The sequence below is a fragment of the Conger conger genome, chromosome 17 (assembly GCF_963514075.1).
Source record: "Conger conger chromosome 17, fConCon1.1, whole genome shotgun sequence".
NCBI classification, from domain to species: domain Eukaryota; kingdom Metazoa; phylum Chordata; class Actinopteri; order Anguilliformes; family Congridae; genus Conger; species Conger conger.
Genome location: NC_083776.1, coordinates 12258456 through 12283304, shown reverse-complemented (window position 1 = coordinate 12283304; position 24849 = coordinate 12258456). Strand labels below are relative to the sequence as shown.

The following is a 24849-nucleotide window of genomic DNA, read 5'->3' as shown; positions in this document are numbered from 1 at the left end:
GACAGCGGGGTGGGAACTACTTGATAACCCAGAGCTTGTTGGTTTGAGTCCCATACACTTTTGTACACTCTTCTATTTGTATGAATTGGCTGGTGTGTAAAATTTAAGCTGCGTAGTCTGTATCATCCCAAAGTGTACCCTATCGAACTATAGGCCTACACTCATATCTTTGACATTCTGACCTTTTGAAAAGTCGTTTTATTTTTAATGTATTTTCTTCTTCTAAGTAAGTATTCTAGAGCTTTAAAATATTTTAATCGCATATTTGCGATCTTACACCTTAAAGGGTTAATTGTGTTTTAGCTAAAGAATGCACTGAGTAGGATATTGGTTTAGACTTAATGAGTAGAACAAACACAAGTAGTCTTTTAAGTAGACTCTTAATGATGGAAATATTTTTATTAAATAAAAGTTCAAAAGTATCACTTTTCCACACACAAAATATCGTTTTCCACCAGCCAGCAAATAGGTACGACACGGAACACTCCAGTTCGTTCGCTAGATCTCTCTCTCTCTCGCTCCCTCGCTCGCTCGCTCTCGCTCTCTCCCTCTCGCTTGTTTTGTTTTACACGTCCGTGGAGCGAAGCGTGCTGGAGGTTTATGGTAATTGCGGTTCCCGACTGGCCTTCTGGGTAGCGTCGGTGAGTGGGAGCGAATTGCTCTCAGCTCTCAGTCGCCGCGGCACACACGGAGGCAGCAGTTGGTGTCTTGAACGGCATAGAGAGACAGTGACGGAGGGAACTGGAACTACGGGAAAGGAAATAAAGGGAGAGAAACAGCATAACCTTTAAAAATAAAAGGAAAAAATAGAACATATAAATAAGCGAAGAAAATGTTAAGATGGATATCATACATTTCAAGATAATTTCTAAAGGAAGTGTGTGTCTACGAGCTGCATTTTGAAGCGGTGTGTGCGGTGACCCAACATGGCGCTGCGAGGCATGACCAGACTGAATTAATTCCTGGAGTCCGAGGACCGTCGCCACCTGTACCTTTGTACAATACAAGAAGATTTAACCTCGCTTTTGGAGCAAGGAATATATCTGTTCGGATCTTTAACGATACATTTGGAATTCCGAGGATGTCTTTATACAACTTTTGCTTTACACACATTTGTATCCAACTGGAAATTCGCTCAGTTTCTTTGGATCGCTACAAAAGTTCTGACTGCCATCAGCGAGAAGTGTGAGGAACAGTTAGAAATACATTAAAGATCAGTCTGGTAAAAATATACTAGCTGAGCCACATTTTATTGCGGGAACCGTTGTTTGGATCCAGAAGGTGGGCAGAGTTTTGACGGGGATGTTTGCGCTTCTGTGAAACATAAACAGGATAGTGTCTGGTTTGAACTGTTCAATTCGGAAACTTCAAACTGGGAAAATAGGCGTGAATTCAAAGAAAAGATTTGATTCTATACAGAGATATTGAACATTTTCAGGTAAGGAAATGTTTTATTTTGTTTTAAAATGTATGCTTTCTTTCGTGTTTCTGTATCCCAACGCCACGCTGTTGTGTCTCCGATAAGCTATAAATTCACGTAGCCTATTCGATTGAAAAAAAAAAAACCCAAAAAAATAACCGATATATTGTTGTCTTTGTGGGGGTTTCCGCCCTGTGCGAATTGGGGTGTTTTATTCCAGGATACGGTTTCTTAAGTCTATAGCCTACTGTCTGCGTTAAAGTCGCGCTAACACGTTCGGATACCGGATAGAAAACGGCAGAAAATGGGTGTCTTTGTGCTTTTCGGTGGGGTAATGGCATAAGGTTGATAAATTACTCAATTCGCCCTGAACTGGCGACACCCTTACTGTCAGTAATGATTAATTTCCAACGTTGTGAAGGGGCTTCCCAGTTAGCGGAACGAGATTCCATAGCGAGCTAAAAACCAAACCAAGATCAGGTCTTAAATGAACCGTTTCTGTCATTTATGTGCGTCTGACATTCGGCTGGTGTTAGTGCTACCGCAAAGAATTTAAGACAATACGAGATGTTATAATAATTTATATTGCTGAAGAATATACAAGTTACTCTGTCCCAGAAAGAAAAAAAAACACGAGGCTACGGATTTGTGCCTCGCCCTCTTTCTCTGATTATTGTAGAATAGCCTACTGTTTACGAAAAGGCTACGAATGTGCAGTTCAACATGCTAGAGGTCATCCCCTGACTGTTTGTCTGCGTGCGTGTGGGAGGGGAAAGGGTGCGGATTCGTTCCTCGTGGGGTAAAGTGAAAGATACGAACGAGATAGAGACTGCGGCAGAGACGTGATCCTTCTGTACTGATAGTCTGTACGCGACGGCCCTTTTCCTTCCAACAGAACGGAAAGGTTCGTGCCGGTGTAAGCCAAACTGCGAGAAATATCTTTGTGCGTGACGCATGTGATTCAGATATAGCAACCTGCAGTCATGGGAATGGAGCCCATTTGTTGTCTTTTGTTCCAAAGAAACACGAATTACCTATAATGGCAGGTTTCCTTTAATTACTTAACTTCGTTAAAAAAAAAAGATGCGCACAATCTGCGCTAAAAGGCGTCTTGGCTTCCTGGCATCGGCGAATGTAAGATAACGAGGAAGTAGGGTCGTCACCGGATCGATGCGTCCTAACTCACCCAGTAACGAAATTGAACCCTTATTCAATGCTAAATCGCGGAAGAAGATGCTGCTACTTTCCCTTTAGTTTGGTTGTTCTTTAAGTGTTCTTTAAACAGCCCAGCCCGGAATGGCTCTATCAAACTGAGAGCGATAGTAGCTGTGTAACGCAAAAAAAAAAAATAGATGTGTAAAGTGTAATTCTTTTCGTTTTGGTGTCGTCTCGTTGGTTTTATCCAATTATATACATTTTTGAGTTATTGACAATAGGCTACATAGCCTAAAGCTGGATGAGAACTTCCAATATATAAAACAAACGTGTTGTTTAACATGACAGGCTACCAACGTTATGCTAACCACAGAAACATCAAAGAAAATCTAGAAGTTTGGGCATTTGTTATTGTTTATGTTAAAAGTTAATTATTTGGCTATTGGATGTTTAACTGAAGCTTGTGCAATGAAAGACAAACTTATTTGAATGGGCTGAATAGCCTACAGGTAGGCTAATGATGATTTCTTGTCACACCCATTTTGGCTCTAACACGAAGGGGGATATTAAATTAACCATACGCATTATCGCCATTCACTTATAGTTGTTATGGTGAATGAGTTGTAAGCAACATTTGAGTGAATGTAACATGTTGCATACTACAGCCTATAGTTATCTATTCATATCAGCTAATTCATGTAGATTTGTAGCAAAATACATTTCGGGAAGCTTTCCAACAACGTTTTAGCGGAACCGTACGCAGCGCTCCACCAGTTCCACAATCAACTGTAGAGGCCTTAAAGACGTGACGCGTAATAAATCAATTTTAATTACGTTAATTCGGTCCGCCGACAGCGTGCAGCTCTGCTTATCTGAAGCTGTAACCTTCGAATCGCACGTGACGGGAAGCGCTAGAATTAAACAAAGTGCCACGAAACCCACGGGAGTAGTGGCGGACTAGTTTAACTGACAGTATTTACAAATAATGCTCTTATACAAATTGTTGACATTAACGTGCGCGTGAGAAATGTTTGTCTCCGTCCCTGTCATTCTCGTTGGAGAAATTGGGCACTTCTCCAGCGAGTGTAACGAAAGGGTAGGAGAAACTGACATTGAATAATGCCTGGTCCCAGCATTAAATTCCAACGTTTCGGACAGTACGATCAGCTCTTCGCTCACAACTGGATTTAAGTTATAGCCTACGACTGAGCAAGTCTATAAGTAGCCTAACGCGTGTTTCCTGTCACCAGCGTAGCACACAGAAAAAGGCTACTTTGTCTATAAGCAGTCAAGTAGTTGATTAGAGAAGCGCAAAATTAAACATGCCACTGAATTAGTATTTTATCGAAATATACCGTCAACTGTAACTGTAGCCTACAAGTTGCCACACTCTCTGTTTCTGCATTTTTTAGATTTATTTTCCTTTCAGTGCCTTTCCCCAGACGTGGTTGTTCGCACTGTCGTGAGATCAACCGTTTTAATCGCCAGACTGATTTGTTCCTCAGGTGCTTCCAGGATGTCTAGGAAAATAACGCAGAGGGATCCTCTGAGAAAGATCGTGTCTCGCTCCTGGCCACCTCTCTGTAGCCAAATTTGGTTTGGTGATGTTTAGAGTGTGAACCTTTATGATTTGGCACTACCGCGGTTTAATTCATGAATTTTACTGAAAGCAATATTGCCAAGGGCGTCTTTTACATTTAAAAATCTGCGGTTGCAAATCATTAGCTAACTTCATTTGCTTGCGGCTCTTGACTATTCATGGTATGAGACCAGGTTGCATTGGCCATTACCGTTTCAGATTTTGAACAGTTTTCCATAGCCTACATTCTAGATCTAAGTCTAGATCGCTGGCTTTCCTCGTTTGAAGACGAAAAAGAATATTTATAATTACACAGGTACCCATTCAAATAATTTAATTTTGTGCACACCGCGCAGCAAGAGGAATAAGGCCTAACACCATTAGGTAGTTTGGGATCTGTGGGAGGTATGACGGATCTGAATTCGTCGGAACACAACCAGGGGAAGATTTGCTCTGGAGTGCTGCTTTAAATGCTGACCCCCAAGCGCCGTGAAGGAGTGGGATTTGCTTGGATTCGTTCATCTTCACGCTTTGGTCATTCGTCTTCGCGCTTTGGTCCACTCACCATATAAGCACGTGAACAGCTTAGGGTGATTGTTCTGCATTTGATGCCCCCAGTGTATTTCTGACAGTCCCCCTGTTGTGCCGTGAGGCCACGTCGAAATGTTAATCTGCGGGAAGGGGAAATTATGCCGCTGTTTACCCTGAAACAATCGAACGCTATTATATGGACTGAAATAGGCCTAGTTTGAAATCGTACTGCCTATGTAAAAAGCGTAATTTGGAATCCATGTACACAAGTAATTGCCCAACATTTTATGCATGCAAATGTCGATTTCCACCAACGAGTGCACAATTTAATCTTTAAATCATTTAAAGATTGTAATTGTATGGTGTAGACCTGCTCAGGCACTAAAAGATAGATTACCGTAGAAAATACCTGCGCATAATCAGACATTTTGGAGCAATGGAAACTGCGTATAAAGATATAGGTCTACCTTAAATTTACGCGGGGTAAACATCAGCGTCTTACATTTGTATGCCCTTCTAACGTGTTAACACTTTCCTCGCTGATCTGATTTAACTGTGGGCAAATTTCACTATCATCTGCCTGTCTTTGGAATGTTTTTAGGAAAATAGTCTTGATAGAAATCCATGCGTAGTGCGTTTATATGAATAATACAAAGAATCAGGTCCCAATAAAGATGGATACACTGTCGGCAATATTTTGAGCTTTAATTGTGATGGAAGGCATGCCATCTGCCAAGTTAGGGGTTGGTGTGGCATACCCAGTATTTATTTAAATTATTTAGCCTATTTATTTGTTTTTCGCGTATCTTCTCGCTCTATAACAAATTGGTTTAGAAAGTCGGCAAGATACGAAATGAACATGAACAGAATTAATTAATTTATTATTGCACTGCCAATGTATGTGTCTATTGAATTGGCATCTGTGAGAACATTACCACCGGGATTCAAAGTCACATGCACCTGACAAGGCCTGGTCCGGGGTCGTAGAATTCACATTCGGACGGTGCTACCCCGTTCACGAGATCGATGCATGATTAAGGGGCAAGTTTACGTGGGTAGAAAACACTGGTGCCAATTTTGGGCGTAATATGGCCGACGAAATGTGTTGGAATAAAAACAAACGTATGTGGCAGCGGGATGAAGAGATCGGGTTGCAGAGTTGGCCCCCAGAGGAGACGCCATTGTTTGGCTGAAGTTGCGCTCGGTCCAAACCTCCGCCGGGACGGCGGCCCTGAAATATGAGAGCTCTTTTCTCTGCTTCAGAAAGCCTTTGTGTCGCAGGAGCCCCGCGTGCACGGATCGCTGCGCTCTCATTGGAACTTGTCTCTGCCTATGCTCTGGCATTGTTTTCTTAACGGCGAGTTTTCACCCGCAACGCCAGACAGGAACCCGCGTGCACCTTCAAGTATCGGAACGGGCAGATAACATTTCTGCTTGCGACCATATTGGTAGCTCTACAGTAACGATGTAAATGTCTGGCGATGTTATTATTGCTGTAAGGGTAATTCTCGTGATAATAGGCTAACCTTTAGGCTACAGTGAAATAAAATTAAAATGCGTTATTTTTTCAGGAGTCATTCTCAAAGTAGATGTTACAGTCCATTCTTATAGCCTACAATCATGTTTTATTCTTGTCACTGTTTTCAACAACGTAACTTAATTCTATTGTGCATAGCTGCCTTCCTCCTATCACCCCCTTCAATTCGGTGATGTTGATATCGACACCTTTAGCTCCATTTCAACAAGCTCCGAACTGAGTAGCACAGGCTTAGTAGTTTTATGTTACCACCTATGGCTTTGACTTAAGATGAAGCGCCACAGAAACAATCTCTTCGCATTTGGTCCTACGCGCGGAACGAGACGGGATGCGTTCAAAAGACCACTTAATCTTATCCATTTATAGTAGCCTTCCAGTCCAGTCGCTCACCATGTCGTGGAGCGCAGTATCGCGCTCTCGGCTTTAGTGAATTCATAGTTTCTGACTGTGCTTACATTCTACCGTTACCACGACTAGCCTGCATGCGCCAGCTCACAAAATGTTTAAATGCCTTGGAGGAACGCGCGATCACAAACATCGCGGACATCTCCGACTTTGAATTCGGGATATTTTGTGATATACAGAATCTTTTACGTCTTTTTATTTTTTGGCTCAGAATGAATGGGCGAACTCAGATGCGGTGATAATTCGTCCGGTAACAACACGAGTCGCACAATGTCCCCGTTGTTGTTTCCATGTAGTCGAGGATTGTTCCGCCGACTTGCACGCGCTATGTGGTTAGGGGAGAGAACGGGGCCTGTTTACCACTAGTGCAAATAAAGCAGCAGCTGTTTAGGGTTGTCCGCTCCGCTCCGCTCCGCTCCGCTCTCTGCGGCTTTCGCTCCACGTCTCCCTCGCACAATGCCCTCAGTATTTGGCTTCACGCTGTACACCTAGATGTACGGCACTTGTAGACCTATATTGTGAGATTGTCTTATTGTAGGTAATAACCACATTTGCGCATATTTTATTATTGTGATTTTAATTCGGAGGATTGTAGAGGCGGGACTAGATTAGCTAGGCTGTGTGTGATTTAGAAGTAGTCAAATGAAAAGTGGGTTAAGTGAATCGTGTGCTTGAAACACTTTTTACTGCATTCCCTTTAATGATTTAATTCCCGAGCTGATACAGGTTGATGTCCTTTCAGAGAGAGAGAGAGAGAGAGAGAGAGAGGGGGGGGGGGTGTAAGAGGAAGAAAGGGGCTGCGCTTTTTAACGAAAGATTAACAGAAGCTCGCCTAAGAAACACGTGGGAGGAAACCGCTTTGATCCGAACCATCAGCATGTTATCTTGAAAAAGCTTATCTAGAAAAGCGCTGTTGCGCCTTCCTAAAAACAGTATAGGATATCATCTCACGTGCAGTTATAGGCTACCAAACCAACTCAGCTATCGATAACTTCTGTCACAGCACACTTCGGCACCGTGTCTAAGCAATGGCTTTATTTAATTATCTATTTTCCACAGACTCATTTTTATTTAGCCGTTTCTGAATCAAAACCGCGCTTCCCTCAGGGCGGTCGTTTGCAATCTTACACTTGATTTAGGCTTCTGTCAGGCAGGCTGAATTTCATTGTAGGCCGAAGCGTATTTTGTTTCAGTGCCCGATATAAATTCGTATGAAGTATAATCCCATCACTCACTGTGTCCAGAAAGCAAAGCGGTTGCCCTGGTCACGAAACGTCAGGCTCAGACGGCAGCCAGAAGTGCCGCATAATTGATTTGGTAACAGTGTCGATCGATAATCACGTGGGCATTTGTTCCGTAAGTAGCCTATGTTACATTTCCCTCAGCATTTAAGTGTGAAACGAAGCAGCATCACCCCGCAAGTCCGCCTGTGTCAGTTTATCTGCCGAATCCTGTCTTTAAAATGGTACACACAGGCTGGTATCCGATAAGCAAGCAACCGAGCAACATAGTGGGATAAAAGTTCCTTTGTAATATGTGTGCTGGGCGGATAACTGCCATTTTAACGACTCGTTCCTAATTTTGAGTCGCGGTTACTGTGTGGTGCCAGCTTTGACAGTCACATGCTAGTGTTAAGTGAAGACAGTTGTTGGAATCGTGTCTCCAACTCGTCCACGCAAGCAGACCACGGCCAGACCCACTCATTCTATGCGAGGCTTTTCACGGCCCAATTGAACATACCAAGTCGACTATGCAACAATATAAACAATATCGTAGGCTATAGGTAGCTAAGGCTAAACTCGTTTTAGTGGGACATAGGCTATTCAAGGAGTTTACCCAATTGGCCAAATTCGAATATTCAATTTTCGAACGAAACGTCAAGAAGCGGTGCTGCAAACGACGGGTTCCCCCCAATTTTATTTAGCCTATGTGAACCAAATCTAATAACCTACCATTAAGCAAAAAAAGATGTTGCCTTGTCCGAGAAGTATCAGTGTCTGATAGGCATATAGCCATTTTAATTTGATTGACTCGTGTTCTTACAAAAACTGGAGCCCCCGTCTCAGCTAGCCCACACAGTGGAGCAGGTGAATAAATTAACGCTATAAAATCGATATACTAATTGTTTGTTGTAGGCCTATGTATTGATTGCTCACTTCCACTATAAAGGTTTTTGTTACACTGAGTGTCTCAAAATTGGGTACGGGTTGTTACACATTTTTTTTTTTTTTTTTGAGGTCTTAAGAGAATGAGACCTATAAATAAAACTATTAAGAAGCATCACTTGAAGATTAGGCGACAATATAGTTTTATAACAGTAATCTTTCGTTTTAGAGATGCAGGCGTGTAGGCTATCTGTCTCTTAAAAATCTTCATCCAGACATTATTGTTAAGTCTTTTAGAAGTCCTGGCCCAGAATGCGATTTCCCTTTGTTGCAGAGATCAAACTAAATAACGAAGGAAGATGAATAGGCTATTTGTTTTAGCACTTTAACATTACATGCTCTATCTGAGTTGTTAAATGAACCGTGGGCCTGATACAATTTAATGCTTGTGCCAGTTTCACTCTCTTAGTGATGTAGCGCGATCTGTGGTGGTCTCCTGAATAGTGTCTTTATACAGTCAACTGCCTACAGAAAGATGGGGCTTTCCCAGTATTAAATGAAATTAAATTGTAATTCTGGCTGTCCATGTGGCACCTGCAATTACTCTAAAACTGCAAGGGGAAAGTAGCCATTTAAGATTTGTTGAGGCTTATGTTGTGTAGACCTGTTTAACCCTACTTTAATTTAGTTGGGATGGGTCTACACATTATTCTTGACAAGGGGTGTCCAATCTTGTCCAAAAAGGGCCAAAACTGGACCATGATTAGGAGATTAGTAGAATCAGATGTCTTAGTGTCGGGCTAAAACAAAAAACTGTCCCCACACTGGCCGTTTTCTTATAAGATTTGGACACCCCTGTCCTGTTGTCCTCGTGGCTAATTTAAATGTCTCAGCTAGTGGTTGACTTATTCAGTGCCTTCCAAGAGTTTAATTGTGTTGGATGGCTAGCAAGTAGCGGATACTTGAGTAGGGATGGTAGGGTGGTGGTGGTTGATTTTCAGCGGTGGAAAATTTAGGTTCAGAAAATAAAAGACCTCCCCAGTATTTTGTTCCAATGACTTAGATTTGCTCATTAGCACAATTTTTCAGCCAGGACATAGAACTAATTAGTGAAATTAGCTGTCTGAGTTCATGGGTGGAAGAAAAGACTTTGACTTTACTTTGCTTGAATATTTCATTTTTTTAAGCTGTGAAACCTGTTAAGGATTAGAAAGACATGCATAGAGTACATGCATTTTTTCCTACGTTTCGGACGAAGACGATAATACATCGCACTGTCTCTTTAAGAGACCGGCGAGCGCCGTTCATAAAGCTGGCTGCGTGCCAGAGACGAGAAAGCGAGAGGGCGCCAAAACGCGGATCCCGAGCCGATACGACGGAGTTATCTTGATCTCGCACTTCCTCCCTCCCCTTCAGTCTGCTGACGAACTCGCGAGCGCTGGAGGCAAACTCCACACCTTGGGGAGCCTATTATTATTGTGCGCAAACTTGGCTTTTGCCTGTCTTCTACATTGCCTACATCCCCATGCTCTTCTCATTAATGCAGCGTACGCGGAAAATGCCATTACCCGTGTTTTGACATTAGAATTAGCCCACTGCGGAACAAGGTCGCCTGCAGTGTCCTTTAACACCTCTATAATTTATACGGGCGATTGCGCAAGACAAAGAGAAACTAGCCAACCTGTTAGAGCGTGTATAGTATGGATGACTGATTTAATCCTCTGACAGCCTGGTGGTGATCAGTTATTACATTGGATATTGATTGGATTTAATGTGCGTTATTTACGCGAGGATATTGCGCAGGAGAACCTAAGGATATTTGGTTCGTCTCTGTATATTGTATTGACCCTAAGAGTTTATTGCGTCATAAATCCGTTAGCAAACGAATAGCTAGATTATGTGATTGAAATTTTCGGATGAATGGACTGCAAACGAATGGACGTGCCACCATTTATATAGGTTATGTGGATACACGATCTCGTTGCCCCACGCCACCCCTTCCATCTTCCACGCCTCCACGTCACTCTTCCTCTCATTTGTCGCTACAAGATGCGGTCTGGGCCACGGGACGCAGCTGGTGGTGCGAGCGCTGCGGTGGTGCAGTAGCCGGGGATCTCCACTTTGATCGGGATTGATCGCTTACATGTATTGCTTCCAAAAACAGCTGCATACCCTCCTAAATCGGAGAGAACGACCAGTGTCTCTTTTCTCATTTTATAGCCTATCTGTATGGCTTTTTTTATTTATTTTTTTTGCTTGCCGTAATGATTTATGCATACTAGTTGCCTCCCGTCTATTTAGAGAGATAAAGGTCAGCGAGTTGCTCCGCTGCTTCTCGAAGGGAAATTATCACTGGCGCCTGTGTTTGTTCAGTAGACCTCCGCTTTGAAACAGTTCACATTAAGTTCAGTGGACGATAAACTAACTACAAAGATCAGGAAGCGAAAGTAGCCTAAGACGGGGCCAGTTTGGTTATGCTGCATTCACATGTAACGTCGTAACTGTGTGCACATGACTGCAGAGGCGTTATGCATCCAAGATATTTGCGACGTTTGCCACTTGTTTTGGATCAAATTCATATCACACCTGACCCGTGTTGAATTTTCTGAATGCTTTGATGTTTTTGTCTTTGTGGGTTCCTTAGGTGTTATGAAAGTGAACTTTCTGAAAACGGCTTCCTAACTTTTCCCGAACTTGGCAAAGTTAACACAGTTCGTTGCACAGCCCGACCAGCTTCTTGAAATACCAGCTGTTTCAAAACATAGCTTGAGCTGTTTTTTTTCAGTCGAGCAAACGACCTTTACCTGTGATGGAAGTATGTTTTATATTTAGCCTTCAAAGCCACCGACACTGCCTTAACCTCTGGGTTATTGGGCGTTTACTGGCGAATGTCACAGCCTCGGGGCATTATAAATCCTTTGAGATAAATTTTAGTAACCGGGAGAGGTAATACCGAATTTAAAAGAGATGCCGCTACCTTCGTCACGCAGATGGAGATGAATAGAACGTAGACCAGCTCAGACGTATTTGGGACATGTCCGTGAAAGAGGCCACAACTGTGTTCACGCTTGCAATCTAAAAATGTGCAGGTGTACCCATATGAAATGAAGTATCGTAACCCAGTCATTAGTCTCAACTTCGGAAATTGAATAAACTGTTACAACCGAATGTATTCTAATTTAAAGACCATCAAATACGTGAACATGGTTTTCTTGAACCAAATTAACTGAACTTTGAACTTCTGAACTTTTGGGTTTTACATTGTACCTAGCCTACAGTATATCAAGAATGTCCCAACATCTTTTGCTGGGGCAGCGGGTAATTTGAAGGCAATTAAAAATGTAGATTTACAAAGTGACAATCTAGTAGGTTTGCATTTGCCTTGAGTTTGACATGGTTTTCATCTGTTGTGGGTATGGTGTCGTAGCTGCTTGCCATTGACGCTCTGTGCTAGTGTGCAAATGTACAACCTATCAACGGGTAGTCCCGAGACTTGTAAGCGGCCTTCTGATGTGCTCCCCCGATCTGACTCTCTTTCAGAAGTGATCTTTGAGCAGCCATTAGTGAGAAGTCATGCTCTCTGCCACTCCCTTGTATGGAGCCCTGCCAAACTGGACGAGCAGTGAGAGGGTTCACATTGCTGGTATTAATGAAGCCAGGTCAGTTTCGAGCTGCATCACTTTGTCCTATCATGCTGTTATTTATTTAAAACATGTTTTAAACATAATTATATAATGCAAGTATTACCAGTGGTATTGTGATTATGTGATCAAAATACAAACATTTGTACTTTAATATTACCAGGCCTGTGATTATATGACATCGATACAAAGATTAATGACTTAGTATTACACAACCTGTGACGTTAAATCGCTTGCTTCGCAAGCCATTAATGGCTGACAGTCTCACCCAGCAAAAGAGCGTCAGTCTGATCTGGCCACGCGGTAGCCTACCATTTCCCTGGGGTACCAAGCTAAGGCAAACCCGCGCAAGACTATCCAGATGGTACTATGCGGCTGCATGCTTCGAGGTGGACTGTTTGTGTTCTACTCATACCGTGGAAAATCGGACGCGCGGAAGAAAATGCCTCACCGTCGTTCGCGAACTGACAGAGTGCTTTTGAAATAAATGGCAGAAATGCGTAACGTTTATAACGTACTCGTCTATTTGTAGCATAAGAGCTAACTGACCAACCCCCACCCTCTGGATTTGACTCTGCTCTGCAAAATGACTTCCTGTCAACCCGGGGTAAGCGTTGCGCGCAAGGCTACGGGAGAGCTATTTCGTAACAGACCAGTCGAAAGGCAGCAGCGCTGAGTCCCTCCGGGCTGAACGCTGTAGATCCATAAGAGATGGGAGTCACTCCAATCGCAGCAGATTAATGGACTCCGGGCCAGCCGTAATAAAAGTGGCTTGCCGGGATTTAGAGTCGTCGGTAGTGACAAAACAACCATTATCTTTCCTGAAGTGGAACGTTTTCACCGAAGTTTTTTTAAATTAAAATTTCGCCTTAACACCCAGCACTCCTCTCTACAGAACAGTCAAACGAGCTTCTCTTGGACACAAGTATTTGCCTCGGAAGATCAATTTGGCTGCTGCAGTATCGTTCTCAAGAACACTTGTTAATCCACAACCTTGGAGGAAAAAGGTTTTTACTGGCAAGGGAATTCAAGGTGGAATAACCTCTTGAGCCCAGTTTTTTTGATCTGTGTTGCCTGCTGTGGCCAAATGGCTGTATTCATAGCTTGATTTCAGGTACAACACACATAATTATACAGTATAGTAGCCAAATTTCTGATAGCATGGTCTGCCGCACTGGCCATTAAGGTTGACAGTCGCTGGCTGCCTGGCTTTTAAAGGTGGTGGGTTGCCACAGCCTCCTTCAGGCACTCCTGACCGCAGACCTTTCCCTTCTTACTTGTTTTATGACAATTGATGCATATTCTACATCCATTAGGCCATTAACCCTTTTCAAGCTACTTTTTTAAAGGCAGTGAGCTCTGTACAATTTTAAGAATGTGACCGTCTTCGTCTCAGCTTGGTTACTTGGACTGCTATGGCTTTCCTTGCCTTGGCTCTGTTGCCTTGGCGGCGTAGAATGTGGAAACATCGACAGCCGATCACCACTGTGATGACGTGTCCCTCCACCCAGATGGCTCTTTTTCAGCCCCCATGCATTTTAATACATACGCGGCTCCGCTCAACAAACTAGACGCACAAACACCTCTATTTGTTTCCATTGTTTGCCGACAAACAATGATGTTCTAATGGAAATCCCGATAACTGCCACTTCATTGAAAGCAGGATTAGTTTTTTTTTCTCTTCATTTTTTTGTTTTTTTTTGTTGTTGTTCTGGCGGTGCGGGGCATTTCTCCCGCGTGACGGGGGGCAAACGGCCCACACCCGAGCGGCTGGTGGTGCGTAGCCTTTCCCTGTCACTGCCGGGCCGTCTCAATGCGAGAGGTCAAGGAGGCCACTGAGAATGAGCGCGCAGGGCACGATTCAGCAGCTCTTCGCTTCACAATGAGCACGCTCAGTCCCTCAGGCGAGCGGGGGATTAGGAGAGGGGAGGGGGGGGGGGGGTCAGTGTGGGCCGGGGAGGGAGGCTTGCTTTTCATTTTCAGGCGGTTGGTGAGGGGAGGGGAGGGGGGGGGTAGTTTTATATTAGGAGGCGGTGGGGGGGATTAAGTAGGTGGTGTGATGGGCGGGCAGCCCCTCCTCCTCCCCGGCTAACTGCTCGCTGGCAGGAAGCGGCGGCGTGACTGAAGATAAGCGCAGCGCTGCGTTATTGAAATCCCGGGCCCGTTCCGCCATCAATAAGGGCCGGTGTCGCGCGGTGACGGCCGTGCCCAAGGCTTCCCTCGCGCGCTGTCCCCGCCTGCGAGCCGCCTGCCACAGCCCGGCGCGTCTGCCTCCGCGCCGTAATGATGGAAATTTCCCCTCTGGCAGATGACAGCCATTTTGGCCGCGGGAATATGAGATCTGCCGCCAAGGTATTCCTTATCACCGCCTCGGCTCAGCGATAACAAGTCACAGCGCTCTGCCCCAGGGAGAGAGAGCGTGTGTGTGTGTGTGTGTGTGTGTCCGTCTGTATGTGTGTGTGTGTCTCTGGGTGTGTGTGTGTGTCTGTGTGTGTGTGTGTGTCTCTGGGTGTGTGTGTCCGTCTGTATGTGTGTGTGTGTCTGTGTGTGCTTGTCTGTGTGTTTGTCTCTGGGCGTGTGTGTGTCTCTCTCGGTGTGTGTGTTTGTCTGTGTGTGTGTCTGTCTGTATGTGTGTGTGTGTCTCTGGGTGTGTGTGTGTGTCTGTGTGTGCTTGTCTGTGTGTTTGTCTCTGGGCGTGTGTGTGTCTCTCTCGGTGTGTGTGTTTGTCTGTGTGTGTGTGTGTCTGTATGTGTGTGTGTGTCTCTGGGTGTGTGTGTGTCTGTGTGTGCTTGTCTGTGTGTTTGTCTCTGGGCGTGTGTGTGTGTCTCTCTCGGTGTGTGTGTTTGTCTGTGTGTGTGTCTGTCTGTATATGTGTGTGGGTTTCTGGGTGTGTGTGTGTCTGTGTATGTGTCCCCGTCTGTATATGTGTGTGTGTGTCTCTGGGTGTGTGTGTTTGTCTATGTGTGTCTGTACTGTCCATATGCTTGTGCGTGTCTGTGTCTGTGTGTGTCTGTCTGTGTGTCTCTCTGGGTATGTGTGTGCAGGTGTGTGGGTGTGAGTGTTTATCTGTGTGTGTCTGTGTCTGTGTGAGTCGGTATGCTCTCATATGTGTGTGTGTGTGTGTGTGTGTGTCTGTGTGTGTGTGAGTGTGAGTGTGTGTGTGAGTGTGTGTGTGTATGTGTGTGAGAGAGTGCCTGTGTGTGAGTGTGTGTGTGTGTGTGTGTGTGTGTGTGTGTGTGTGTGTGTGTGTGTGGCTGTTTATGTGTATGCCTGGGCCTGCCTGTGTGTATGTGTGAACCTGTGTGGTACACTCATGGGTGAATGTGTGTGTGTGTGTGTGGAGCTCTGCTACTCGTCAGGGGAATGAGAGCAGGAAGTGCGCAGCGATGTACAGTTTCATAGTCATATTTTTTGGTCTGGTCCTATTCGATGATCAGTTGTTCTAACTTAGTTTAATGAAGTCAACTATGCTTGTTTTTTTGTTTGAAACAAAATGTTTTTCTATCAACTATCAACTATCAACTATCAACAAGAGTATAATAGTTACACTGGTAATACTGTTTTTAAATGTCACTGTTTTTAAACTAAAATTAGACTAAAATTGAATTACTGTTTTAGTGAAGAACATTTTTGGATGGAAATTCTCCCCTGGGGGTTTTAGTGACAAAAAAATTTGTACCAACATTTCAGAGAATTTTAGATAAAGATTTCAGCCTGGTTTGGCTGTAGGCAGTGACCAGGGGTGTCCAAACCAATGTTCAAAGGCCCAGTTTGGGCACTGATTCAGTGGCAGATCTTCATTGGCTGAGGGTGTTTTAGTGCCGGTATCGAAGAAAAGCCCGGACATAAAGGATAATGCCTATGTCCTGGATCAGGCACAGGGGGGTATCTGCCCATCAGCATACAGGTTAAGCCTACACAGCAGCCCCCGGAGCTCACTCTCTGTTGTGCCGTCGACAGGAAGGTACCTGCAAGTGATGGTGAACCTCAGAAAAAACTGGTGGAACTGAGAGACGGAACTCACCTCATACACGGCATGGTAAGAGCCCTTTCACACGGCTGTGTACGTTTTACTGGCAGGGCGGGACTACGGGGGTGCCGTATTGTTCTGGCCTTCTAATGAAGAACGTATTAGGTGCTTGCGAGATTTATGCCCGTCGTCCGGCAGAAACACTGCCCGTGTGACGCTTTACCGCGATTACTCCCCCCCCACCCCTCTCCCAGGCCGCCGGCAGACGCATTAGACGGTAATCACCCCCCCCCCCCCCCCCGGTTCCCCACACATCCTCCCTCACACAGTCACTCCAGCCTATTCCTAATGGCCCTGCTGCTCACGAAAAAAAACAAAAAAAACAACAAAGTGGATCAAATCACCACACGGCCGGAAACCTAATTAAACCTCTTCCTGACATTTAGCGCCGGTCGGCGAGTGTCTGTCGGAGGTGGGGGGGTGAGGAGCGCACCGGGCGCAGGAGTCTCAGGGGAGGGGAGGGGTCGAGCCTCCCCATGTAGCTGGAACGGGTGAGGCGGGCCCCGCTGACAGCCTGAGGGGTGCAGACGTCTGAGGGGGGTTTTTTTGTGATCGTTTGGCAGCAGCTGACTTCTCTAAAACAACTGCTCTGCCTCCCACCTCCTGCTGATATGCAAAATCTTTTCGGGCCTTTTGTGAATGACCCTGATTGTTTGTATATTATCTAACAGTTAGAATCTAACAGATGTAATCACCCCCCCCCCCCCCATTCCACTTTGAGTCATGTCTTCACTTCTGCTTGCTATGATATCGGAAGGGGTGCAACATTCAGGTTCATAGACTGGAGCCCTTTGTTCACTAAAATCCTTTGTTCTTTATATGTAGTGTATACAGTATATCAGAAGAAACGGTCCTGGTTACCGTTATGGTTTGAGTTCGCCGTGCAGCACGACTTGAACACGGTTCATTTAAAGGATGTGGTGAAGATGTAGTTTGCATCTCGCTACGCATCATTAGTTTACTGTTGTTTGCGTGTGATTGTGTGGTGTATATCTAAAATATAATAAAGGGTTTGATTTTGAACATCATGGATTCTCATCTAAATAAAATGCTGCTCTGTTTTATATTGATCTAATTTTAGATATTCTTTCTTTAAATGGTATTGGGGCAAGCCAAAGAGCCTACTGTCTACAGATATGGTCTCTCACAGCCAAACAGACATCGAATGACATCATACAACCGTGCTTATAAAACACTATCAGCCATGCTCTCTTGGATACAAAATGCAACATTTTCGGGGTTTTTTTCACCTCCATCTTTTCATTTAATTCTGGTTATGATCATATTTGACCACAACCTTCATATCCTCGATTCTACCAATTAGCAGCTCAGTGAGATCTCTAGCTGTTGAATGAGGTGCACTTTGTTACAGCTGGAGTAGAAACCTACAAGATAGTAGATCTCCAGGATCAGGGTTGGGCAGCCGGCACACCGGAAAATGCAATAGGCGTTGTTTGTTCGAAAACATTTTGCTTTGTAAAATTTCTTTGCACCTTCACTCGTACCTTTATGTCCGATTATACATTTAGCTTTCTTAAGTGCAAGTCTTTCATTGTTTTCTCAATCGACTCGTTTTACCTTTACCTTGTGCGCCTGACACGACTAAAAAAAAAATGTCTAAGTGCGTTTCCTACCTCTTTTGTTTTCTGAATTTTGAATTTGAATTGTGAACTTTGCCATGTCTGACCCCATGCCACTGTACTGCCCCCTGCAGGTGGACGCTGGTGCAGCCGCTAGGATGAATTCGCTGGTGACGCTCGGCATGGACCGTAACGGGCTGCTGAGGGACGGACTGCGGGTCCACGGCGGGATGGTTTACCCCAGCATCCAGGCGCTGTCGGCCGACAAGGCCAGGGAGGGCGCCGTGGCGGTGGCCCTGGGCTACGACCACATCCCGGAGCTGCACTACAAGCACGACATGTCGCTGGACAACAGGAAGCCCAGCAACGGCTATGTGGGGCTGTATAAGAACCCCCCTCCCGGGCTGCCCAGGGGGGACTCCCTGGGGCTGGACCGGCGGGTGGGCCCCGCTGAGAAGCATTCGGACCTGGGCCTGAACGGCGGCAGCGCATACCTGCGTCTGCCGTGGGTGAGCCCTTACCCCGAGGCGGGGATGTACTCCTACCTGGACAAATACGCCCTGTACAAGGCCTCCTTCCTGTCCCAGCCCACCCCACAGTACCTGCCCCAGCACCTGGCCTACCAGTCCCTGTGCGCCGGGGCAGGAGGGGCCAGCGCGGAGCGCCTCTTCTACATGCCGCCCTACCCGCCCGCCCCCATCTCATCCCCGCTGGCGCCACCCTTGAGGATCCCCACGGCGACGGTCGCCCCGGCAGCGCTGTCGCCATTGGTGCACTGCCAGGATAAGGGCATGCAGAGCCTGGGGCCCCGTATCCACCACGAGCCCCCCTCCCCGGCGTCCGCTTTCGGCCAGCAACTGCACCACCAAACACACGTCGAGCGCTCTCACGCCGAACGACCCCACGGCAACCGCTCACATGCTGAGCGCCCCTACGCCGATCGTTCCCAAGGTGAGCGACCCCATGGCGAGAGGCCCCACAGCGATCGTTCCCATGGTGATCGTTGTCATGGCGAGAGGTCCCACAGCGATCGTTCCCATGGGGAGAGGCCCTATGGTGATCGTTCCCATGGTGAGAGGCCCCACAGCGATCGTTCCATTGGGGACAGGCCCCACAGCGATCGTTCCATTGGGGACAGGCCCCACAGCGATCGTGCCCACGGGGAGAGGCCCCACAGCGATCGGTCCCATGGGGACAGGCCCCACAGTGATCGTGCCCATGGGGAGAGGTCCCACGGCGATCGTTCCCATAGCGAACGGTCACACAGCAGCACTAAGTCTGGACGTAACCCCAGCAGTGGCAGCAGCCTTCCACCAGACTCAACCCCTTCCCTGCTGATGCCATCCCCCCGCACCCCTGTGCGCCTGTCCCAGCCCCCAGCCTTGCCCCCCTCTCTCAGCGACAGCACTTTGGACTTCCAGAAGCCCCTCCACAGAGTTCTCCCCCCATCCTCATCCTCCTCCTCCTCCCCACTGATGTCCCACCCTTTCTACATGAATACTGTGGTGGGCGTGGCCCCGGAACACACCATCCCCCCCCCAGCCCCGGCCTCAGCAATGGAAGCCAGCCACCAGCCCAGATCCAGGGAGGGAAGCTCAGAACGCAGAGGAAGTAGTGGAAACAGCACTGACAGGAAGTCTAGTAAGTCTCCCTTAGAGAGGCCAACAACAGACAAGCCCCTGGATCTGTCTGCCAAACTTGGGGACTTTGGGGCCCCTCCCAATGGATTTCCCCACAAACTGGAGGTCCTGGCAAAACTGAGCGGCCACTCCCCGACCGCCCGATATGGCTTGCCTCCCAGCAGAGAACTTCTGAAGGAAACACTTTCCTCCTCCGTCTCTAACACCAACACGTCCCCTTTGACGGTTAGCACTTCATCCAAACCCCTGGACAGGCCCGAAATCATCAGCACTGTGCACTCTGCGTGGGTCGTGCCCAGCCCTGGCCCCGCCCAAAACCCGGCCCACAGTGCGGAGGCCAACCAGACTCAAGCTCCCCCTCCAACTGTCATCAAAAATAGGAAACTGGAGCAAGTGGCCACCCAGCAGCGCAGCTCATCCTGCCCCAGGATTGGGGAGCCTAATGGAGGCCAATCCTCTGCTAATCCCCCACCCACCGGGGTCATAACCCCCACAGGACGCCCAGCCTCTGCATCCCCCTCCCCCAACATGAACAGCGAATGGCCCAAGCCTGCTTCTGCCCATCCTGAGAAGGCACACACGCCCAACCAGCCCTCCTCAGGCAAGCCCCCGAAACCCAGCCAAAGACCTGAGGTCCCGGAGCTTGCCTACAAGTCCCAGCATCCCTCTCACCTGGAGAACGGACATGGCTCAAGCCACCTCTACCTACCCCAGAATGAAGCCTTCTTGCCCTCAACCTTAGCTTATGGCAATAGGTACATTTCCTACTCAGTTCCGGATGGCATGGCCCTTCCTCACCTGCCCCTCCCTGCGAAGGGTCCCGTGTACCCCCACCCTGTTTTGCTGGGGAGCAACAGCCTGTACCCTGCTCACTTGGCGGCCCCAAAACCCGGGCTTCCCTATGGGCTCCCCCCCGCCCACGGCGAGTTCCTGACCTACCACGACTCACAGGAGATGGTGCACCCACTAATGTCCTCTCACCTCACCCTCGACCCTAAGACCGCCGAGCGGCCGGAGCGGAGGGCCAGGCCCCAGGACAAACCGCGGCGCGGGACAGAGCCCGCCGACGTGCCCCAAAAGGCCGAGAGGGCCGCGTCGAAGCCTCGGCCCCCCAGCCCGAAGCTGCAGGCCAAGCACCCGCCCCAGTCTCCGATCGCACAGAGGGACAGGCCCGCGGGTTGCATTGTGGACCGGGTCCGAGACAACACTAAAGCAGCACTCGCCTACGGCGAGGTGGACAGAGCCCCTCTCCTCAGTGACAGGACTGAGGGTAACGAGGGGGCAGAGCTGGAGGAGCAGGGCGTCCCGTTGCCCCCCGCTGGAGCTCGGCAGCCTCACCTCTCCCCCTCCAGGCCCGTCCCCTGCTCCCCGGACCGCGGCGTGCCCCCCGACCGGACTCTGCGCTGTGCCCGCACCTCGGGAGACAGGAGTGGCGAGGCACAGGCCCAAGGCATGCAGCGCTTTTTGGAAACTGGCAGGGAGGACGCCCCGGCTGACCGGGACTCCCAGGAGGAAGAAGAGGATGAAGACGACGACGATGATGATGATGACGGCAGTCATGGGTCCTCCAGGACGCGGAAGTCTAGTCTTGCCAAGAGGATTGCCAACTCATCTGGCTACGTCGGCGACCGCTTCAAGTACGTCACCACTGAACTGTTTGCCGAATCCAGCAAGCTGAGTCGTGAACAGCGCGCCCTGCAGGTGAGTGCTCACAACTGCCCCTTGCCATTTTCACTTTTATTATTTGGATATCTACTTTGACAGGTTGTGGGAGGGGGAGGGGGGCCCACTTCCTACATCAACAATCCACACCGGATTTCTATCCTTATGTTTATGTTTAAAAATTAAGTCTCTGGAAACGCGCTTCCATTACAAAAACAGCACTGATTCGCAGGCAAACAACAGCACGCAACGTGACTGCAAAAGCTCTGTTCAAATCCTCTGCAGAAACCACTATAAACCTTCAGCTGTTTATTCCGAAAACAAAGGGAAAAAATGAAAAACGGTTGCTCTGACTACGCAGAGCCGAGAGGAGTTTCAGTCACGCTCTTCCCTCGGCAGCCCCCCCCCCCCCCTCCCCGCCTCCCCTCCCCCCGCGGCTTCCTGCTGCGTGGCTGTTTAGCGAAGCGGCGCTTTGGTTGGGGGGGGGTTAGGGTTAACACAACGTGAGGCCCCGTGCCAGCATTGCTCAGCGGAGCGGAAGCTCTGGCGCTGAGCGTGTCGCTGGCGGCCCTGCGGAGACGGCCCTGCTGGAGGCAGCTGTTAACCTGCAGGTGAGCCGGGGGAGGGGAAACCACGCTCTCTTTCCGCTCCGTCCGCCGCCCTCAAGGACGCTACTCCCCTAAAGCTAATCGCAGAGCTTACCGCCGGCTCTCGTCCCGTGGCCCCCTGCCCCCCCCCCTCCTTCCAATCCCTCGGCTCCCCTAAGCACGTCGTTCGTACTCCCAGCTGCACGGTATTCCGGCCCCCCCTCTCTCGCCCAGTTCCGTACTGTGAGAAATTACAGCCCCCCCGCCGGACTCAAACATTCGTGATACGCACTGACCCCCACCACAATAGTGCGCACCCTCCCACCCCTTCTTTCATTTCTGGAAGTGTTTGTCCGTCTGTCTGTGCACCTGAAAGCTGGTAAAATGGCTCCCAAGCAGAGCCTGTTAGTTCCCAGTGGACTGCAGAGTTTTTGTGATTGGGCAGTCGCTACTTCTTCGTGGCTTAAGAGAGGAGGCGGGCGATCAGGCAGTGCTCGCCTTATCTGTCTGACTGGTAGGGGACAGTGCATGGGAACATGTTCTATGGAGTATACACTCACACTCCTGTGTTTTTCCAATTGCTTTGTGTGTTCATTGTTACATTCTGAAAAGCCTGCGCAGAAAAAAAAGTATTCAAGTTGCATTTCTGGATTTTTTAAATACCTGTAAATCAGAAATATGCGAGTCACAGCCCACAACAATGTGTTTACTTTCACAATATGAAATGTGTATTCCTTCATTTGAATAATAGCTATCCATAATTACTTTGTTTTTAAAGATACATTACATATACACATTCATATATTGGGGTTGGACAAAATAATCGAAACAGCACATGAAAAAGGGCTTTAACTTAGTAGCTAAATCCCAAATCCAACGGCTGCAACACAGATGGGTCAAATTTGCTGAATAAGAGCTGTATGTGTCAGTAGTAGAAGAGGTCTATAAATCAGCTGCTTGAAATGTGAGTTTCCAACACAGCAACAACAGTCCATCCAGAGTTACAGCTCAGATAGCAAGTGACTCCAGACCGGATCTGTGCTGATTCTGGCCAGAACCGCCTCAGAGGTGCCCCGAATAGTCAGTGCCGGAATTCCAGGTGCATCGGTCACAAAAAGTGCTGAATTACTTAATGTGAGAACAGTGTTGAAAGCAATGACAACATGCCAAACAGGAACAAACTGTATCCGCCAAGAGGAACTGTGGCCTTATTTCAAAGCTCACCAACAGAAACAGACGAAGACTACGGGGTAGTTGCGTAACACCCCAAAACTGTGACCCAGAACTTGATCTACACCTCTGTGGCCCTGTCTCAACAGAAACTGTACGTTGGGAGCTTCACAAAGCTGGCATTTATGGCCGGGCCGCCTTTGGGATTGTTTGTATTCAAGGCTCATGCATAAAGACAAGGAAGGAGCCTAAAACCTGAGCAATGGAAAATGTATGGAATATATGGAAAGTAATATAGTCTGACCAGTCATCTTTTACTCTTTTTTTCCAACATCTGGGTGGATTTACACTTGCAAAAGCCAAAGGAGCCTTCTACCCACTATATATTTTGCCAACTGTTAAGCATGGTGGTGGATCTGTAATAGTAAGAACGGCCATCTCATGTCATTGGGTCTCATGGCCACATTACATTAATAGCATTTGCCAGACGCTCTTATCCAGAGTGACATACAGTTGATTAGACTAAGCAGGAGACAGTCCTCCCCTGGAGCAATTCAGGGTTACGGGCCTTGCTCAAGGGCCCAATGGCTGTGCGGATCTTATTGTGGCTCCACTGGGAATCGAACCGCCAACCTTGTGTGTCCCAGTCACTTGCCTTCACCACTACGCTACAGGCTACAGGTTGTTCTCTATGGTTATATGACGGAGGAGGAATAAGAAGCCATGGCCAAGACCAGGTACATCCTATGATGCCAACACTTTTCCCCCATGTTGTCCCCATATTCAGATTGATAACTAACAAGCACATGCAAGAGGTTTTGCGAACACCAGGATGAAGATAAACGTCTACCGTGGCCTACAGAATACCCGGATCTAAACATCATTGGAGCTTTCTGGGATATTCTGGAGCATTGCATGAAGATTTCAACCTCTCCAATCCCACAAAGAACTGGACGCTTTCTTTCTTGAAAAATAGTCCAATATCCCACTACACATAGTTCAGAACCTGTATGGCAGCATTCCGAGACTTGCTGAAGCTGTTGTGAAGGCGAACAGGGGCCCTTCTTTTTATTCACTTGTGGATATTCATAAATTGTTCGGTGTCTTGCATTATTTTGTCCAAGCCCATTACGTGTTCCAAGAAGCACTAGTCAAAAACTGAACTGATGTTGTGTGGCAGTCTAGCACAATGGTCCTTTTTTCAAATGCTGCAGTCCAGAAGTGTCCTTGGTTCTTTTTTTAATGTTGCGGCTAAATAATTTTTTGTTCACATATTTGTTATTCTGTGACGCATTGTATTCTAATAGGGCTTCCATTTTATGCTGTTGAAATGTTAAAGATGTGTGTTATATGGTTGAAATGAAAGATATATTGAGCACCCATTTCAATTACTTAGATGGAAGGCTTAACACAAGAGGACAGTAATATAAGTCAACCTGCCCCTAACCGTGAGGTCAGTTCTTTACATTTCTTATTACCAAAGTGAATTTAGAAAAATGGAAAGGGGGAAAAGTAAATTCCTAAAAAAAATTATTATTATTATTTGCTTCTAGTTAGTCAGGTTTTCTCCTGGTAATGATCTGTCTGTGTAAGAGGCCAGCTGTGGAGGTAGAAATGTTTCTATTGCTGGCATAACTGCCAGACCCCAGAAAGGGCCTAGCCACTGATGTCTCCTGTATCTTAATGCTTATTTCTTCCTTTGCATTTATGGTGCACGTGCCTGTATATGTGTGTGTGTGTGCATGTATCCGTATGTGCGTGTGTATGTGCGTGTGTCTGTCCATGTTTGTGTGTGTGTGCATGTGTG

The 24849-nt window shown here is 47.2% G+C and overlaps 1 protein-coding gene across 1 annotated transcript in view; it reads left to right on the top strand.

Moving 5' to 3' along the window:
- Positions 1–644: 644 nt before the first annotated feature.
- The window catches only part of LOC133116898 (BCL-6 corepressor-like), a 64272-nt gene continuing 40067 nt past the window's right edge, over positions 645–24849 (top strand). Inside the window, exons 1-5 of the mRNA XM_061226911.1 lie at positions 645–1438; positions 12273–12391; positions 16334–16412; positions 18118–21324; positions 24439–24495. Of these exons, the coding sequence (XP_061082895.1) occupies positions 12306–12391; positions 16334–16412; positions 18118–21324; positions 24439–24495 (3429 nt within the window). The 5' untranslated portion in view covers positions 645–1438; positions 12273–12305. The remainder of the gene's footprint in view (positions 1439–12272; positions 12392–16333; positions 16413–18117; positions 21325–24438; positions 24496–24849) is intronic.